General features: G+C 41.9%; 2 protein-coding genes across 2 annotated transcripts in view; one reads left to right on the plus strand and one right to left on the minus strand.

Annotated features, from left to right (window-relative positions):
* arl6ip4 (ADP-ribosylation factor-like 6 interacting protein 4) overlaps positions 1–20,924 on the plus strand; it is a 122,358-nt gene that overhangs the window by 26,718 nt on the left and 74,716 nt on the right. The window lies entirely within an intron of this gene.
* Positions 711–20,924, minus strand: part of aldh2.2 (aldehyde dehydrogenase 2 family member, tandem duplicate 2) — a 28,300-nt gene continuing 8,086 nt past the window's right edge. The window contains exons 5-13 of the mRNA XM_077206809.1: positions 19,939–20,050; positions 15,527–15,655; positions 14,161–14,274; positions 13,458–13,560; positions 12,545–12,729; positions 3,067–3,231; positions 1,773–1,930; positions 1,532–1,646; positions 711–1,239 (exon numbers count right to left, since the gene is read on the minus strand). Coding sequence (XP_077062924.1) covers positions 1,207–1,239; positions 1,532–1,646; positions 1,773–1,930; positions 3,067–3,231; positions 12,545–12,729; positions 13,458–13,560; positions 14,161–14,274; positions 15,527–15,655; positions 19,939–20,050 — 1,114 coding nt within the window. The 3' untranslated portion in view covers positions 711–1,206. The remainder of the gene's footprint in view (positions 1,240–1,531; positions 1,647–1,772; positions 1,931–3,066; positions 3,232–12,544; positions 12,730–13,457; positions 13,561–14,160; positions 14,275–15,526; positions 15,656–19,938; positions 20,051–20,924) is intronic.

Genomic DNA, 20,924 nt, shown 5'->3' on the forward strand with positions numbered 1-20,924 from the left:
ACGATTCAGACAGTGTAAATATGCTTTCCATTGGGCCTAATGAAGTCTGGTTTCACGTTAATCTCACACAAACCGCCGCAGCTCCGGTCCAGAGACACGATACACACAGAGCGGATCATACGATCAAGTCAGCTCAGACCAGAAAACCTATCAGACCCATTTCAATTCTACACAGAATGATGTATATTAATCAATTAGGAGATTAGGAGGAGAAACGGTTAGAGATTTGGAGGAAACCGCGGCTTTACCGAGCTCAAAGGCTCTGGACGAGCTGTGATATAAAAAAAAAAATGGAAGGAGCTAATTGATATGTCCCTCACTGTCTTCCTGTTTCAGTGGAAATTATGTTGACACATTGAATAATGCTGCAAGTTTCAAAACATAGTGGGCCTTTAAAAATTAAGGTTCTTGTTGGAAATGATTGTTCCATGAAGAACCTTTTACATCCACAAAACATTTCCACTGCACAAAAGCTTAAAACAGTGAAAAAAGGTTCTTAAGTTTTTTTTAAAATTGTTGTCCACTCTAGGAAAAAGGTTCCTCTGTCTATGGCATCGCCATGAACTGTTAGTGTTTCTAAAATGAACAAATATAAAGTATAACTAAATAAAAGTTTAATCTGTGAAACCAAACAAAATGAGTCTTTTTTACATTTTTGTTTCTTTTTCAGATCATATCTAACAATAAATGCTGCAAAATCACAGAGACTGTTACTGTTTGATATTCATTTATTTTCTTCTGCATGTTATTACAAAAAATATAATCAGAAAAGGAGAAATATTCGTGCAAATGAAGAATAAATGAATTAATGAAGAAAAATGAAAAACATAATAAAAAGAATCGGACAATTTATTACACAAATCAGCTTATTCATGCAAATAATTGTGGTGATTATGCTGTCTATATGATGCTTGAATTAAACAGAATAAAATCAGCCCAATACAGTTTTTCTCTCCTTTTTTTAAGGTGGATAATCATTATAACTTCTGTAACTTATCACTGTTAGAACTTTATTTTTTATGTACTAATTGTGTGTGTGTGTGTGTGTGTGTGTGTGTGTGTATTATATATATATAATTTTTTTTCAGTACACATTAAGACATTATTTGATTTAATGAAATAGATTTAAAGAGTAATGTTCATTTCAATAATGTCCGGCACAACTCTAATCGTTAGATGACGGCTTCTCTAAATGAATTTCTCCATTTATGAATTTTTCTGAGGAACCTTAATTGTAACCTGTGGAGGAAAAGAGTTAGTAAATAAAATGAGTGTCTAGTTAATGATAGCTGCATTTTACATTGGATCGTTGCCCAAATACACATCTAAAACACTGCATGTACAAATACATTTATAAACATATCTTAACCTACTTGACATCTTTTAATTTGAAATAAGCAACTGTAAAAGCAGTCAATCACTTTGGGATTATTTTAGATTATAATCCAGATAAAAGCATGGCATTTAAGTTTACAATGACTGAATTGTGATTAATGAGTGTACTTTCGTTTTCCTGATGGTAAAACCTTACCGTTTTGACTTCTGTGTAGTTGTCAAGTCCGTACTGTCCTAACTCACGACCAATCCCTGAGGCCTTGTAGCCTCCGAAGGGAGCCTGCGCTCCGAACACGTCATAACAATTAATCCTAATCAAATCAAATCACAAGTATAAGCCAGATGTGAACAAATTTCAGCATGCAGCGAGAGGTCTGATATTCCAATATCCAAGATATCTATTTTCTTTCAGATAATAAAGCACCTCACACACTTACCACACAGTGCCAGCACGCAGGCCATTGGATATGTAATGGGCCTTTTCAATGTTTTGGGTAAAAACAGCAGCTGCAAGGCCATATTTGCTGTCGTTGGCTCTCTCAACCACTTCTTCTAGAGATTTAAACTTCAGAATTTGCATTACAGGGCCAAAGATCTAACAGTAAAGAAAGGGAATAGCAGGTTATATCATTTTACTAGATGTACATCTTATATTATAGAATCTTAATAAAAATGCATCCATTCACCCAAATATTTTTATATCATGGGAAGATAAACAATGTAAAAAGGTGTTTTATGTTAATTCAAAACAATTTCTGGTAACACTTTACAATACGGTTCTATTTGTTAACATTAGGTAACATGAACTGGCAATGAAAAAAAATCCAAAGCATTTATTAATCTTGGTTAATGTTAATTGCAACATTTACTAATACATTATTAAAATCAAAATTTGTATCTGTTCATATTATTTAATGAACCAGAGCTAACATGAACCAACAATGTTATATATATAGTATTTTTTTGTTCAAGCAGACATGTATTTTTGCATATGATCATTATATACCGAAAGGTTGGCTGGATTTCTTAATCTCAACAATTCTAGTCATCTAATGTATTTAGTTAATACTAATTATTTCAATCATGACAACTCTCAGAATAGTTTTAGCATGTTATTGAATATTGCAATGTTAATGTATTTGGTCTTTGTGGACTAGATCTGCTACACTGCTGCTGATAATAGACAGCTAATAGATACACAGACACACTATATATTTTACACTATAATAAACAGCGTAAAATATGCTGCTGTGGCACAAATAGACACACATAAATCCTGTAGCAGATCTAGGCAGGTGGAGCTGGGGAGGTGGAGGTTTCAGAGGAACTCTGATCAGACGCTGCATAACAAGCTTACAGCCAACCCTGAACCAGACTATTTAAATGTTGAGCAAGCAATCTCATTGGCCGCTGGATCAGCAGAGGCCAATCAGCTTGTGCCGTGTGGTAATGATGTGATTGCTTGCAGATTGCATGCAAAGGACTGATCAGCCAGCGCCCCCTAGAGTTTCATGAATGAACTCATTATTTATGTTGATATATATTCATTGTCGTTTTTACCAATTATTTAGTTAGGATTGATTATTAAGCAGGAAATATTAAACAAGCACATCTGGAAAATAAATGAATGGAACCCCACTAGAAATCAAATGTAAGCTTAATAAGAGCTGTAAAGTTGATCTTGAAATGCATGGAAAGGCCCTTTCCCGTTAAAAGGTTAAACACACACACCTCCTCCCGAGCAATTGTCATGTCATCTTTAACATCCCCGAAGATAGTGGGCTGGATGAAGTAACCGCGATCGGCTGCCGCCCCCCCGCCACACATGAGCTTAGCTCCCTCACGCTTCCCACTGCTGATGTAGCCAAGAATCTTCTGGAACTGTTCCTCATCGACCTTTAGTAAAGAGAAGAAATACTAATGGATGCAATAACAGAGAACTATGATCTTGATCGAGTGATTCATAACATATGTACATTTATGTTCTTTTAAAGATGCTTTCAAACCAAAGGAATCCACAATAAAGTGCATTAAATGTTAATTGTAATTAATTACCAGGATGGGTAACTGAAAGTACCTAGTGGTAAGAAGAAAACCACAACAACTGCAAATGCAGTGAAATCATACCAGACAGAATGCTGCAGAACATTTGCCAAAAACTAATTAAATTACCAAATTATTAGCACAGTGGTCGGGAACCTATGGCGCACGAGCCACATGTGGCTCTTTGACAAAAAGCATGTGGCTCGACAGGTGTCTCAACCTTCACCAGCATATGATTATTGAAAATTTAGACACATAACTAGAGTTGCATATCCTTTGTTTCACTGACTCACTCACTGACTGACTCACTGACTGACAGACTCACTCACTCACTGACTGACAGACTCACTCACTGACTGACAGACTCACTCACTCACTGACTGACAGACTCACTCACTCACTGACTGACAGACTCACTCACTCACTGACTGACAGACTCACTCACTCACTGACTGACAGACTCACTCACTCACTGACTGACAGACTCACTCACTCACTGACTGACAGACTCACTCACTCACTGACTGACAGACTCACTCACTCACTCACTCACTGACTGACTGACAGACTCACTCACTCACTCACTCACTGACTGACTGACAGACTCACTCACTCACTCACTCACTGACTGACTGACAGACTCACTCACTCACTGACTGACAGACTCACTCACTCACTCACTGACTGACAGACTCACTCACTCACTGACTGACAGACTCACTCACTCACTGACTGACAGACTCACTCACTCACTGACTGACAGACTCACTCACTCTCTGACTGACAGACTCCCTCACTCACTGGCTGACAGACTGACAGACTGACTGACTGGCTCACTGACTCACTCACTGGCTCACTGACTCACTCACTGGCTCACTGGCTCACTCACTGACTCACTGGCTCACTGACTCACTCACTGGCTCACTGACTCACTCACTGGCTCACTGACTCACTCACTGGCTCACTGACTCACTCACTGGCTCACTGACTCACTCACTGGCTCACTGACTCACTCACACGCTCACTGACTCACACGCTCACTGACTCACACGCTCACTGACTCACACGCTCACTGACTCACACGCTCACTGACTCACACGCTCACTGACTCACACGCTCACTGACTCACACGCTCACTGACTCACACGCTCACTGACTCACACGCTCACTGACTCACACGCTCACTGACTCACACGCTCACTGACTCACACGCTCACTGACTCACACGCTCACTGACTCACTGGCTCACTGACTCACTCACTGGCTCACTGACTCACTCACTGGCTCACTGACTCACTCACTGGCTCACTGACTCACTCACTGGCTCACTGACTCACTCACTGGCTCACTGACTCACTCACTGGCTCACTGGCTCACTGACTCACTCACTGGCTCACTGACTCACTCACTGGCTCACTGGCTCACTCGCTCACTGGCTCACTCGCTCACTGGCTCACTGGGTCACTGGCTCACTGGCTCACTGGCTCACTCGCTGACTCACTCACTCACTCACTCACTCACTCACTGACTCACTCACACACTGACTCACTCACTCACTGACTCACTGACTCACTCACTCACTGACTCACTCACTCACTGACTCACTCACTCACTGACTCACTCACTCACTGACTCACTCACTCACTGACTCACTCACAGACTCACTCACTGACTCGCTCACAGACTCGCTCACAGACTCGCTCACAGACTCGCTCACAGACTCGCTCACTGACTCGCTCACTGACTCGCTCACTGACTCGCTCACTGACTCGCTCACTGACTCGCTCACTGACTCGCTCACTGACTCGCTCACTGACTCGCTCACTGACTCGCTCACTGACTCGCTCACTGACTCGCTCACTGACTCGCTCACTGACTCGCTCACTGACTCGCTCACTGACTCGCTCACTGACTCGCTCACTGACTCGCTCGCTCGCTCACTGACTCGCTCGCTCGCTCACTGACTCGCTCGCTCGCTCACTGACTCGCTCGCTCGCTCACTGACTCGCTCGCTCACTGACTCGCTCGCTCACTGACTCGCTCGCTCACTGACTCGCTCGCTCACTCACTGGCTCGCTCGCTCACTCACTGACTCGCTCGCTCACTCACTGACTCGCTCGCTCACTCACTGACTCGCTCGCTCACTGACTCGCTCGCTCACTGACTCGCTCGCTCGCTCACTGACTGACTCGCTCGCTCACTGACTGACTCGCACGCTCCCTGACTCGCTCGCTCGCTCACTGACTGACTCGCACGCTCCCTGACTCGCTCGCTCGCTCACTGACTCGCTCGCTCGCTCCCTGACTCGCACGCTCCCTGACTCGCTCGCTCGCTCCCTGACTCGCACGCTCCCTGACTCGCACGCTCCCTGACTCGCACGCTCCCTGACTCGCACGCTCCCTGACTCGCACGCTCCCTGACTCGCACGCTCCCTGACTCGCACGCTCCCTGACTCGCACGCTCCCTGACTCGCACGCTCCCTGACTCGCACGCTCCCTGACTCGCTCGCTCGCACGCTCCCTGACTCGCTCGCTCGCACGCTCCCTGACTCGCTCGCTCTCACGCGTGATTTTTTTTCCCAAACCACTTCAGCGGAAATCCCGCCCTGCAGCCGATTTCATTGGTTTAGGTTACAGTGACGGGTAGGTTTAGGGATCAGTGTTTGGTGTAGGCAATCAGTACAGTGATTGACATGACCAATGAAAACTTTTAAATCGGCTGCAGGGCGGGATTTCCACTGAAGTGGTTTGGGAAAAATATCACGCCGCTCGCACGCTCCCTGACTCGCACGCTCCCCGACTCGCTCGCTCGCACGCTCCCCGACTCGCACGCTCCCCGACTCGCACGCTCCCCGACTCGCACGCTCCCCGACTCGCACGCTCCCCGACTCGCACGCTCCCCGACTCGCTCGCTCCCCGACTCGCACGCTCCCCGACTCGCACGCTCCCCGACTCGCTCGCTCCCCGACTCGCACGCTCCCCGACTCGCACGCTCCCCGACTCGCTCGCTCGCACGCTCGCACGCTCCCTGACTCGCACGCTCCCTGACTCGCACGCTCCCTGACTCGCACGCTCCCTGACTCGCACGCTCCCTGACTCGCACGCTCCCTGACTCGCACGCTCCCTGACTCGCACGCTCCCTGACTCGCACGCTCCCTGACTCGCACGCTCCCTGACTCGCACGCTCCCTGACTCGCACGCTCCCTGACTCGCACGCTCCCTGACTCGCACGCTCCCTGACTCGCACGCTCCCTGACTCGCACGCTCCCTGACTCGCACGCTCCCTGACTCGCACGCTCCCTGACTCGCACGCTCCCTGACTCGCACGCTCCCTGACTCGCACGCTCCCTGACTCGCACGCTCCCTGACTCGCACGCTCACTGACTCGCACGCTCACTGACTCGCACGCTCCCTGACTCGCACGCTCACTGACTCGCACGCTCACTGACTCGCACGCTCCCTGACTCGCACGCTCCCTGACTCGCACGCTCCCTGACTCGCACGCTCCATGACTCGCACGCTCCCTGGCTCGCACGCTCCATGACTCGCACGCTCCCTGGCTCGCACGCTCCATGACTCGCACGCTCCCTGACTCGCACGCTCCCTGGCTCGCACGCTCCCTGGCTCGCACGCTCCCTGGCTCGCTCGCTCACTCGCTCACTGGCTCACTGGCTCACTCGCTCACTCGCTGACTGGCTCACTGGCTCACTCGCTCACTGACTCGCTCACTGACTCACTCACTGACTCACTCACTGACTCACTCACTGACTCACTCACTGACTCACTGACTCACTGACTCACTCACTCACTGACTCACTCACTCACTGACTCACTCACTCACTGACTCACTCACTCACTGACTCACTCACTCACTGACTCACTCACTCACTGACTCACTCACTCACTGACTCACTCACTCACTGACTCACTCACTCACTGACTCACTCACTCACTGACTCACTCACTCACTGACTCACTGACTCACTCACTCACTGACTCACTCACTCACTGACTCACTCACTCACTGACTCACTCACTCACTGACTCACTCACTCACTGACTCACTCACTCACTGAATCACTCACTCACTGAATCACTCACTCACTGACTCACTCACTCACTGACTCACTCACTCACTGACTCACTCACTCACTGACTCACTCACTGACTCACTCACTCACTGACTCACTCACTCACTGACTCACTCACTCACTGACTCACTCACTCACTGACTCACTCACTCACTGACTCACTCACTCACTGACTCACTCACTCACTGACTCACTCACTCACTGACTCACTCACTCACTGACTCACTGACTCACTGACTCACTCACTCACTCACTCACTCACTCACTTGCTGCGTTCCAAACCGCATACTTCCCTACTATTTAGTATGGGAAAAGAGTAGGCGAGCGAAAAAGTATGTATTAATCCAAAAGAGTAGGCGAGAATTACCTGGGTGACGTACCAATTATCGCGAGATTTGGACTTAAGTGCGTTCGAATGTGCCTACTTTCCTACTATATAGTAGGCGAAAACAGTACGTGAAGGAAGCAGTACGTTCGAAACATCAGTATTCATAAAAGAGTAGGGGAGAAGTTCCCGGATGGCTTACTGCTTCCGGCCCGATTTTTGAGTGCTCAACCGATGGATACTCTTCTATCCCAGGAGGCCACGCGAGAGCATACGTCATTATCAAACATCACGGAGATCAGCGACGCCGGGGGTTTTCAAATGTGAGTAAACACGGTTCCTTATGTGTTAAACTACAATAGAGTAGACGTTTTAACTGTTGAAGATGTAAAGTAGTTAGACACTATAGTATAGTTGTGATTTTGCTGTAAAAACATGTTTTGTATAGCTAGCTAACAGGGGAGCTCTAAGCACACGTAACGTCTCTAAAGTGGATTTACATAACCATATACATCTTAAACACGCTTATTTAAAATGTCTATTTACATCTGAAAGGAAAATATTGTAAGTATTGACATATTGCAGATGAGCACATCACAACATGAAAAAGACATCTGAGTGATGTATGTGTGGCATTATCATAGGATAGGATCACGTTAATTCACTGTTGTCAACACTGTTGACATTAGACTAATGTGCTGTAAAAAAGGTAAATAAACAAATCTATAAAGTAACTAAACATGGTTTTATTCAGACTGGTGTGAGCACTGAGGATGAGGAGCCCAGAGCTGAATCCTGGAAACGGTGCCATGGATGAAACTGTCATAAGATCTCTCCATCTGCCCTTATCGCCTCAGATTGTGAAGCGCAGCGCAGAAACAAGCTCCGGCACGAAGGCACGGTCACCTCTGGTGAATTCATCAGAATAAAGCCGCAGAATGGGAACCGCTGTGTTGAGATGGCAGTAGGATGTGGGCTTCAGCGCCCAAATACATGCTTGTAGTTTGAATAAAGATTTGTTTCATGTGCATGCATTTGTTTATTGTGTGATGGTTACTTTTATTTGTTCTTTTACTCATTTATTCATGTTTCTTATTGTTGTCAGTATATAAAATATAATTATTTAATGTATGCATTAATTCATTGCTTGACTGACAATTGAGATGTTCACGTGTATTCATGCATAACTCATATGACAAAACAAATTACATTTTGCTTGTTTTATTAAATTATATCATTTTTAGTATATAAAAAAGTAATATAATTAAGTATTGGTCAGCATTTAATATTATTTTGTTTAAGTTTTGGGGTGGGCTAACAATGCAATTCATTCTGAGGTAATATTAATTTTTTATGAGCGATACTTGCATTTTTCGAGTATAAAGTCAACAGTTTCTCCAAAGGAGATCTTCGAGCAGCGGCCCGTCTCCTTGTGCACTGCAGACAGTAAACGCAGAGGAAAACTGTTCTAGGTTGTGCTGTCGAGTTACTGATGTTATGAAGTGTAAGTGCACCTGTCGCTCATATAATTTAAACGTATAAACTTATTACTTAAAGATCATGGAAAGATACTAGTTGTATCTAACAATGAACAATCATAATGACAAAACAGTAAACATAAAGATCATTGGTTTGTGTACATCATAATATGATATTTATACACAGGAAAAAAGAACAATAACAAGGCTAAATATCTTTAAATATAAATAGTTCTTCATAATACATTAAAAAATAGTTTTGTTGTTATTGTCTGAGGGATGAAACGAGAGGTAAATTCATCAAGAAAAGAGGAAAACTTGAAGGAGAAACTTTTTGGGTATAAAATAAAGAAATTAACAACATATTCAAGAGATAACGATTTTGGGGTTTCTTAAAAAATCGTTATAAGGAACTGTGGGTCACATTAGAAGGGTTTAAAATATAACAACTTAAATCAACCCTAAATGTATACACAAAATAAATTGGCAGCTGTTTCTTCAACAATACCACAAAATGAGCAAGTTTCATCAATATCAAGATATTTACAGATAGATGAATTAAACGTGTCGTTCATCTTTTAAGTTGTTGCGCTTGTGATAACGTGTCGTAGGTCACATGATAACGTCAACATGGCGGATGATGTCCGGATCGCATTCATACTCAACGAGATTTGGCTATAAAGTACCTACTCTTTTAGCGCTCGTTAAGTAAGTACTCATTGAAATTAAGTACCTACTCATTGAGTATGCGGTTTGGAACGCAGCCACTGACTCACTCACTCACTGACTCACTCACTGACTCACTCACTGACTCACTCACTCACTGACTCACTCACTCACTGACTCACTCACTCACTGACTCACTCACTCACTCACTCACTCACTCACTGACTCACTGACTCACTCACTGACTCACTGACTCACTCACTCACTGACTCACTCACTCACTGACTCACTCACTCACTGACTCACTCACTCACTGACTCACTCACTCACTCACTGACTCACTCACTCACTGACTCACTCACTCACTGACTCACTCACTCACTGACTCACTCACTCACTGACTCACTCACTCACTGACTCACTCACTCACTCACTCACTCACTCACTGACTCACTCACTGACTCACTGACTCACTCACTCACTGACTCACTGACTCACTCACTCACTGACTCACTCACTCACTGACTCACTCACTGACTCACTCACTGACTCACTCACTCACTGACTCACTCACTCACTGACTCACTCACTCACTGACTCACTCACTCACTCACTCACTCACTGACTCACTGACTCACTCACTGACTCACTGACTCACTCACTCACTGACTCACTGACTCACTCACTCACTGACTCACTGACTCACTCACTCACTGACTCACTCACTCACTGACTCACTCACTCACTGACTCACTCACTCACTCACTGACTCACTCACTCACTGACTCACTCACTCACTGACTCACTCACTCACTGACTCACTCACTCACTGACTCACTCACTCACTCACTCACTCACTCAATGGGTGCTTCTCAATATCCCTCCTCGTCTGACTGACTCACTCACTCACTGACTCACTCACTCACTCACTGACTCACTCACTCACTGACTCACTCACTCACTGACTCACTCACTCACTGACTCACTCACTCACTGACTCACTCACTCACTCACTCACTCACTCACTCAATGGGTGCTTCTCAATATCCCTCCTCGTCTGACTGACTCACTCACTGACTGACTCACTCACTCACTCACTGACTCACTCACTCACTCACTCACTCACTCACTGACTGACTCACTCACTCACTCACTGACTGACTCACTGACTGACTCACTGACTGACTCACTGACTGACTGACTCACTCACTGACTCACTCACTGACTCACTCACTGACTCACTCACTGACTCACTCACTGACTCACTCACTGACTCACTCACTGACTCACTCACTGACTCACTCACTGACTCACTCACTGACTCACTCACTGACTCACTCACTCACTGACTCACTCACTCACTGACTCACTCACTCACTCACTGACTCACTCACTCACTGACTCACTCACTCACTGACTCACTCACTCACTGACTCACTCACTCACTGACTCACTCACTCACTGACTCACTCACTCACTGACTCACTCACTCACTGACTCACTCACTCAATCACTCACTGACTGACTCACTCACTCACTGACTGACTCACTCACTCACTGACTCACTCACTCACTCACTGACTCACTCACTCACTCACTGACTCACTCACTCACTGACTCACTGACTGACTCACTGACTCACTCACTCACTCACTCACTGACTGACTCACTCACTCACTCACTGACTGACTCACTCACTCACTCACTGACTGACTCACTCACTCACTCACTGACTGACTCACTCACTCACTCACTCACTGACTCACTCACTGACTCACTCACTGACTCACTCACTGACTCACTCACTGACTCACTCTCTGACTCACTCACTGACTCACTCACTGACTCACTCACTGACTCACTCACTGACTCACTCACTGACTCACTCACTCACTGACTCACTCACTCACTGACTCACTCACTCACTGACTCACTCACTCACTGACTCACTCACTCACTGACTCACTCACTCACTCACTGACTCACTCACTCACTGACTCACTCACTCACTGACTCACTCACTCACTGACTCACTCACTCACTCACTCACTCACTCACTCACTCACTCACTCACTGACTCACTCACTGACTCACTCACTCACTGACTCACTCACTGACTCACTCACTCACTCACTGACTCACTCACTCACTCACTGACTCACTCACTCACTCACTGACTGACTCACTCACTCACTCACTCACTCACTCACTCACTCACTCACTGACTCACTCACTCACTGACTCACTCACTCACTGACTCACTCACTCACTGACTCACTCACTCACTGACTCACTCACTCACTGACTCACTCACTCACTGACTCACTCACTCACTGACTCACTCACTCACTGACTCACTCACTCACTGACTCACTCACTCACTGACTCACTCACTCACTGACTCACTCACTCACTGACTCACTCACTCACTGACTCACTCACTCACTGACTCACTCACTCACTGACTCACTGACTCACTCACTGACTCACTCACTCACTGACTCACTCACTCACTGACTCACTCACTGACTCACTCACTCACTGACTCACTCACTCACTGACTCACTCACTCACTGACTCACTCACTCACTCGAGGAAGAGCTGTACCTGTGGACCCTGCTCAGTCTTCAAGTCGAAAGGGTCTCCCACGACCCTCTTCTTAGCTCTCTCCACACTTCGCTCAACAAACTCATTGTAGATGCTCTCCTGTACGTATGTGCGAGAGCCTGCACAACAGCACTGGCCTTGGTTGAAGAAGAGGGCAAAATGGGACTGCTCCACTGCCTCTTCCACTGCAAATGCAAATATACATGAATTAGAAAGATTAAAAAATGTGGGGAATCAAATTTTACTTTCTATTTTTTTAATCGAAGACTGTATGACTTTCATTATTCTGTGGAACACAAAAAGAAGGTATTTTGAAAACTGGTCTCCAGTGTCGGTCCAAACTTGCCTTCATTTTATGGGCAAAAACAGTTTCACCTTCTTTAAAATCTTCTCTGTACAAAACAGAAAGTCATACAGGTTTAGGACAACATGAAGGTAAATAAATTATGATATAATTAAAAGGGTGGAGAGAGTGGAAAGGTCATGTACTACTAAATCATGACTGTACTAACATTATAGGTGGACCTCAGGAAAAAATAATAGTAATGAAATGTTGCCATAGAAATATAAACCTTTAGATGAAAAGGCTTCAGGTCAGTGTTGGGAATTTAGCAACTTTGTCACAACTTTTTTTTTTTAAAAGTGACTAGCAACAGATCTAGCAACTTTTTGGAATGCTGGTTAACATGTAGTAAGTCACTATATCACACTTGTTCTTTTATGTGACAGAAAATATGTAATTGAGAACAGCTTCATGGTACATTCGACTATATATTATATTAAAATACAGTATATGAGCAAGAAAAAGTAAAGAGCCGACAGTTTAGAGATTTTTTGAGCAGGCTTTAGCTACTTTCTATTGAAAATAGCTGGCAAAACTGCTGCAGTTGTCAGGATAAACGGATGAACTCACTATTAGCATCTGATAAAATGATGTTTGGACTCTTTCCGCCCAGCTCCAGTGTGACCTTCTTCAGATTACTGGTACTTGAGGCTCGCTGGATGAGGTGACCGACCTATTTAACCATAATAAGACACTCCAGTTGACAGACAAAACCTCATTTCCAAACATAAGACTTTAGTTCATTTTCAAAACACAACTGAAGATATGTTTAATGAAACCTGAGAGATTTCTGTCCCTCCATTTCTAGTCTTGGACTTTACGTAATCAAAATGTAATGCTTTTTGGGTTTAGAACAACAATGAGTAAATTATGACAGAATTGAATTTTTGGGTAAACAAACCTTTAATACCTCGCCAAGATTGGCATTCTTGCCAATAAGTTATGGATTATGGTTTACAGCTTATGAAAACCACAAATTCAAAATCTCAGAAAATTAGAATATTACATGAAATCAATCAAAAAAAGGATTTTAAATACAGAATTGTCGGCCCTCTGAAAAGTATAACGCTTCACAAAAACAGTGAACAAATTTGCTATGGTGTGCCAATTTTAAATGTCCAAACATTAAGTTTTAAATATTGTAATAAGATTTATGTATGAACAAGAAATCCTACAACATATTATATGGCACACACCGAGAGAAAGTATAATTTCTATCAAGGTTATGACAGCGTGTACAAGAAATATCCTTAATTGAAGAAAAACCTCTTACTTCAGTAGAGCCGGTGAATGCTATTTTGTCTACGTCCATGTGAGAAGCAATGGCTGCTCCGGCTGTGGGACCCATCCCTGGGATAATGTTGACAACACCAGCTGGGAAACCCACCTACCACAAAACATGGAAACACTCAAGATGGTGATTAGCTGTTTAAGCAAAATAACAATGATCATGCACTTGATGGTGGGTTCAAGTATGGCTTCACAATTATAGCCTTCTTAACATATTAATTATTAGGGCTGTCACAATTCCTCTAAAAATTAGAGTACTCAATTTTTAAAGTCCCTGGAATACCGGAAATGGCAGCATAATGTTTTCAAAGGCTGCACAATGTATTAAAACCATACTATAGCATAGTGCTAGTGTGAATTCACAAAGGCTGCGATTCATTTAAATAAAAATATATATGCACTTTAATTATTTACATGCATGTAGGATACGCACATGTGCTCTGAGTTTGGGTTGCTTATAACGTTCACCTGGGAACGCAATGTGCGCCATTTCAACAGATTTGTAACATAAATCATATATAAACCTACTCCGACACAGGAGAATACATCAATATTTTTCTAAATATGTGAACTGATCTTCGCGATTTATAATAAACATCTTACCTTTGCTCTGAGTTTGCATGTTTTGATGCCCACATGTTCTGTTCAAAAAATTAAAGTGGCTGTAACATTTATATCGTAAAGAAATGGCCAAGTATTAAAGATTAAGTGGACATTTGAATTAAATGTCGCTTGGGCAATATTAAAGAAGGATTTGATCTGCTGTAAAGTGTAACAACACCAGGCCGTTGGCGCCCTTTAGGCATTTGTTATAATACATAATGTACATAAGATGATTGTTTATATTTATACAGGTGAAACTCGAAAAATTAGAATATCGTGCAAAAGTTATAATTTTGATGATTATGGCTTACAGCTTATGAAAACCACAAATTTAAAACCTCAGAAAATTAGAATATAAAGGATTTTAAATGCAGAAATGTCAGCCCTCCGAAAAGTATAATCATGCATATGTATATATTATATATACTAAATATATTATTTTCACTTTTTAATTTGAATTACTGAAATACATGAACTGTTGCACGATATTCTAATTTTTCGAGTTTCACCTGTATATTATATTCCTTTATAGCTTATGTTTAACGTTTTACCTCTGGTGATTGTATTTAGGTTTCAAAATGAAAAAATAGGTTTTTTTCTCGAGGGAACTGGGGTGATGCGACTTCCAGGTTGGCCTAGAAAAATTTTATCCCTGCTTCACTATGCATAAAAAAAACAAAAGCCTTAAACATTATTTTGCAACTAGGATTTTCCTCAGTGTGCAGTACAGTGTGCATGCCAGTCACCTCCTTGATCAGGCTGGCGATGTAAAGGGCAGTGAGTGGCGTTTGCTCCGCCACCTTCATCACCACTGTGTTTCCCGTAGCCAGAGCCGGCCCGAGTTTCCAGGCCTGCATCAGCAGAGGGAAGTTCCACTGGAAGAAACACATAACCCAGAGAAGACGACACGTGAAAGACAGAAGTACAGTCAAACTATGGCTGGACAATAATATATCGCCATATAATTATTTTAAATAACGGTGATATGATTTTTAAACGCTTTTCCGATATTTCAATATACATCACAGCATTGGTTCCCAACAGGGGGTCTCAGCCCACAAGGGGGCGTCAGCGAGCTCTTTGGGGGGTCGTGTCATATTTTGAAAAGCGTTGAACAGTGAGCATTAAAGCAGCAGTCCGTAACTTTTTTTGTGTTCAAAATTTATATAATGAGCGAGTACATCATGAATCCATTCATGAGTCACTATGGTACACCTATAATAAGTGTTTATATTGGGACTATTTTACACTGGTTCAGGTCGCACCGCTGCGGTGTAACCCAGTGACTCGTCATAGACATGATGACGCAATCCTCACACTGATTGATAAAGCCTCACAGATAACATGCAAGTATTGAGGTCCCAGACACCGGTCATTTTGTAATAGCCTATATTAATTATTTTTTCCTTACACACCAGTGTGAATACTGATATTTTTGTTATTGCGTTTCAAAAAGGGCCAATTAATAGGCTACTCCTAGGCTTACGTTTTTAAATTAAAAACGACCTACAGATGTTTTTGTTATAGTATTTTCAATATTATACGCTATTATTTGTGCATAAACATATCTGGTTATAGTAATAAACATTCTGTTTGTTTAAAAACAAAACATTTTGTCATCCTTGCTGCAAGCTTAGTGACAATATCATTAAATGTGAAGGGGGGCCCTCAAATATTTTCTTGGGAAAAAGGGGGTCTCAGACAAAAAAAGTCTGGGAACCACTGCATTACAGCATTTGTCACTGGCTACGTTTACATGCAACCAAATGATTGACGGCTCAATCGAACTGAAAAGTAAACGCCGATCGATCCGATTGAACTCGAACCCAATGAAATTTCGATCGTATTGAAAGGGGTAGTTTATTCCTTTTTTAATCTGATCAAGAGCATATGTAAACACTTGATCCGATTGAAAAACAAAACTGAAAGGCCTGCGCATGCGCAATGTCGTAGAAATAGCGTGATGATGACGTATGACCCGCAGAACGAGCCGTTCTTCCTGTTGAATAAAGTGTCATATAAATGAGTGTCCCGTCAGTATAAAATGCTCCTTTCTCTCAGCGTCTGTGAAGTGGAGCAGGACAGCGTCCCACCAGTCCTTTCTGATTCTCATACACAGTCGGCTGGTTTTGGGCAGTTTTACTGTGCGATAAATATAAGCAGCACGGCACAACGGTTCATTGGTATGTTCATTGTATCCAAATTACCAATACATTCAGATTCATCAATCGGAATAAATTCAGGATGTCATCAATAATTTTATATTGTTCATGTCGATTTCGGAATTACATCGTATCGATTGAAATTAAGACAAATATCGGGATATACATTTTGGCCATATCATCCAGCCCGAAGTCAAACCAAAATTTATTCAGACACCTTCAACATTTCTCACATTATCACAGTTTATTACACGGCTCTGTGGAATACTTGATTCTGATTGGTCAATCGCGCCATTCAGTTGTAAGATAACAATCCCAGATAACAATCGCTCAAAACAGAAACGCAGGCTCATCCGGGTCACTGAAGTCAGCAGCGCTATACGCCTGCTAGGAACGGGTTTTCCTCGCCGAAGTTTTGTGTTTGGTGAGCTAATAAATTATTAAAACTCAGTCGAATCAATATTTTGTGTAGTTATTTAATCCAGTATCGTGGACTCGCTCTCTCTTGTTTCATACAAACACAGCTGCTGCCATTTTGTGACTGTCGTTGCGTACACTGTTGGATTATAAAATACAAACACTTACGATTTAAAAAAAAAGTTTAATTGGAAATCAATATCTCTCATCTCCATAATTATTTATGTGGCGAAATGCTGTGTAATGAGTGGTATGACTGTATACCGTATCTCTTAAATGTCCGTCTAGTTTGAACTCGGGGTCCTCCTCACCCTGTCGGGGTTTATTTTGAGAGAACAACCGGCTGGATGTACATTATCTCTTACTTATTCGCTATTGTTTAGAAAATTGTAATAAAACATGAGTTATCAAATCAGTTGATATTTCACTGGTTTTGTCCATTCTTCTGTTAGACTGTCTCACAAATTAATTATGTTGAATATCTGTCAGCTGTTAAATTTAACTACACAATTAGATAATGCCAATTTAGTAGGGATGCTCCGATCAGGATTTTTGCAGCCGATACCGATAGCCGATTTCTTGTCATGGTGATCGTCCGATACCGATCCCGATGCTTAATATAAGACAAAGATAAATACAAACAAAATAGAGCAGTCTGATGAAGCCCACAAGGTTAAATTAAACATTGTCCAATAGTAAACTGTGGAGGACAACATAAACATTTAATCACCTAAAATAGAGAAGTCTTATGTAACTTAAACCTTGTCCATTACAAGTCTGAGCAGGACAAAAATTAAATAAATAATTTAAACTCCTAAAAGAACAAATTGGAGTAGTTTGATGCTACTCATCAGAAGGGATGGGCATTTCAAGCAAAAATAATATTCAAAGATGGCTGGGTATTATTCGTAAATCACAGCCCTCCCCCATATGCAGGCGCACATGCATGTATAGGCCACACAAGTGAGAAAAGCGTAGTGTTCTGACGTTTAAATATAACTTAAAAAACGTAAATATTTCATATTTGTTTTATATAATATAATTTTCTTTTTTTAGTTTAATCTATGTTGATTATATGAAAAAGAAACCGCATGAGATGGGCAAGATAGATCATAAGATGCCCAATATATCAGGAGACGAGTGGGTCAGACATGATTTCGACCACTTAATTAAGTTGTGTTTTGTAGAAAGCCTTTCTTTAAAGTGAATTTCGTTTTGTAAAAATTGTATCTTAATTTCAATCAATGTTTCATCAAACAATTGGCTGGATTTAATAAATAAGAAGCGAAATATAGCAGACGATATAGGATACGGAGGCGCCTGTGTGTGAACTGGAGCGCGTCTCATAAATGAACCGAAACTCAGCGTATAAATGACTTGCCTCACAGACCTGAGAACGCGTAGAAAGCTTGAAATGCTTTAAAAAACCCATTCAAATCGATAAGAAATGGGCTACTCTCTGCTTATGTAGGCTGATTCGTATGAAGTGTGCATTTCTCTTTAGGCGCGTTCACTACATGCGAAGATGGCGTCAACATGGCCAACTGTATCTTTGCAGCCAGAAAACACTAGTTTATTAATAAACATTTCAAATGTACCATGCTGCTTAAACATTACTTTTGCCGGTTCTTTGTGGTAAGCTTTATGTATGCGCTTGATATGCGGAATATGCAATATTACAATAACGCTCATTATGGTTTAGTATTTTCTCCCATATATATTTAAGTAATTAAATTTATATAAATATGCGATTAGACTAATGGCTTAAATGAACTACTACTAGTCAACTAGAAAAAAACTTTAGTTGTGCACGGGCAGCCCAATTTATTTCACATATTTCCTAACCAGCACGTCACTGCGGGCGTTCTGAGTGAGCGGCGCTGTGTGGACTGAGCGAGCGAAGCAACTCTTCAGAAAGGCTATGTCTCTGGAGGACAATTCTCCTCCACGTGAGATTCCTTTGAAACAGACATGGCAAATAGCTCATTTTTTTCATTGTTTCTCGACACATCATAGTAATTCCACACCGGCGATGACATGACTGCCAAATCCTTTAAGTCCCCATGCATCATGCACCTTCTCACGTTTTGACTTCATCAAATTGTGATCGGTTTGTGAGATCGGCCAAGTTTAGTGAGTGCCGATCGAGTCATAAAATGTGAATATCGGCCGATACCGATCTCCGGCCGATCGATCGGAGCATCCCTACAATTTAGGTCAACAAATTACCAAGCAATGCTTCATGTTGTTCAGTCTGTGGTGTAAAAAGGTCACATTAGCAATTAAAGAAAAAACACTTCAGCAAAACATGATCAGGTCAAAGTGTCGGAATAATTTTTGGTTCCAAATGTTTATAAATGTTACTGGTAGTCAGTCACTGTATGAAGAATGTTTGGGTATAATATTTCACAGTTTACTTTATTTAGCTATTCTCACTTACGTAAATGAACTATAGTGTCCTGCTGCACCCACTAGTTACATAAAAAACATAAAACATGATATATGGTGTCTGAATAATTTTCAGTTTTGGCTGTATATTGTATTACTCGAGAAAATACACATTGCATTCTGCTACTTACAGGGATAATTTGGCCACACACTCCAACGGGCTCATGCCTTGTGTAGCAAAAGTAATCACCATCAATTGGAATGGTCTTCCCTTCCCATTTGTCTGCCCAGCCAGCATAATACCTAAAAACACAACAACAACCAACACAAAAAGAGTTCTGAGCATCTGATTGAATTCACCCTCTTTATCAGATTTACACGAATCACTATAAACAACCTTTGGAACTACTGAAATCGGATTACAGATTATAAAGCTTGATAGTGCACGATATGATGCAGACCACAACATAGTTTATGTCATTTCTGAAGGCAATGTCTGAATATTTTTTGTTCTATTTTCAAAATAATGAAAATAGCTCAAAAACAGAGTAACGATTTAAGAAATTCACTATGTAATGCAACAAAGAAATATATAACTCACTCAAGAAAAAAATAGGCCAACAAAGTAAAAAAAAAAAATTTGTACTATGTATTTTTTGTACACATTTTTTTACATAACTCAAAACAAGTTAAGCAATTTTTCACTTTTTTTGTAAGTTATACAAGATTCAACTCATTTTTTTTAGGTCAGTCTAATGTAATTTAAGTTGATATGACTTAAATAGCTAAGTTGATTGTACTTAAAAAATTGAAGGAAGTAAATTTAGATTTATGTATTTGAATTGCATATAGAAAATTCCATCCATTACACATACTACTCATAATTAAATAAACTTAATGGGATGCATATTTTCTGGAAAGCTGCTTTGAAACAATATGTAATGTGAAAAGCGCTATAAAAATTAACTTTGAATTGAATTGGATATTCATACATAAATGAAACTCAAAATATTATTCCATTGTTTATTATTAACTATTTTATTATGTTTGATTTTATTTAAATTTATTGAAATTGCTTAAAATCAGCATGAATCTGTTAATTGTGAAAACAATAACATTTATTTAGTTAAAAAGTATAAACATGGTTAAAATATGGCTAGTTGTGGAACGCAATATT

This window comes from Siphateles boraxobius, unplaced genomic scaffold (genome assembly GCF_051911475.1).
Source record: "Siphateles boraxobius isolate OS27281-9 unplaced genomic scaffold, OSU_SipBor_1 56, whole genome shotgun sequence".
In the NCBI taxonomy this organism is placed as follows: domain Eukaryota; kingdom Metazoa; phylum Chordata; class Actinopteri; order Cypriniformes; family Leuciscidae; genus Siphateles; species Siphateles boraxobius.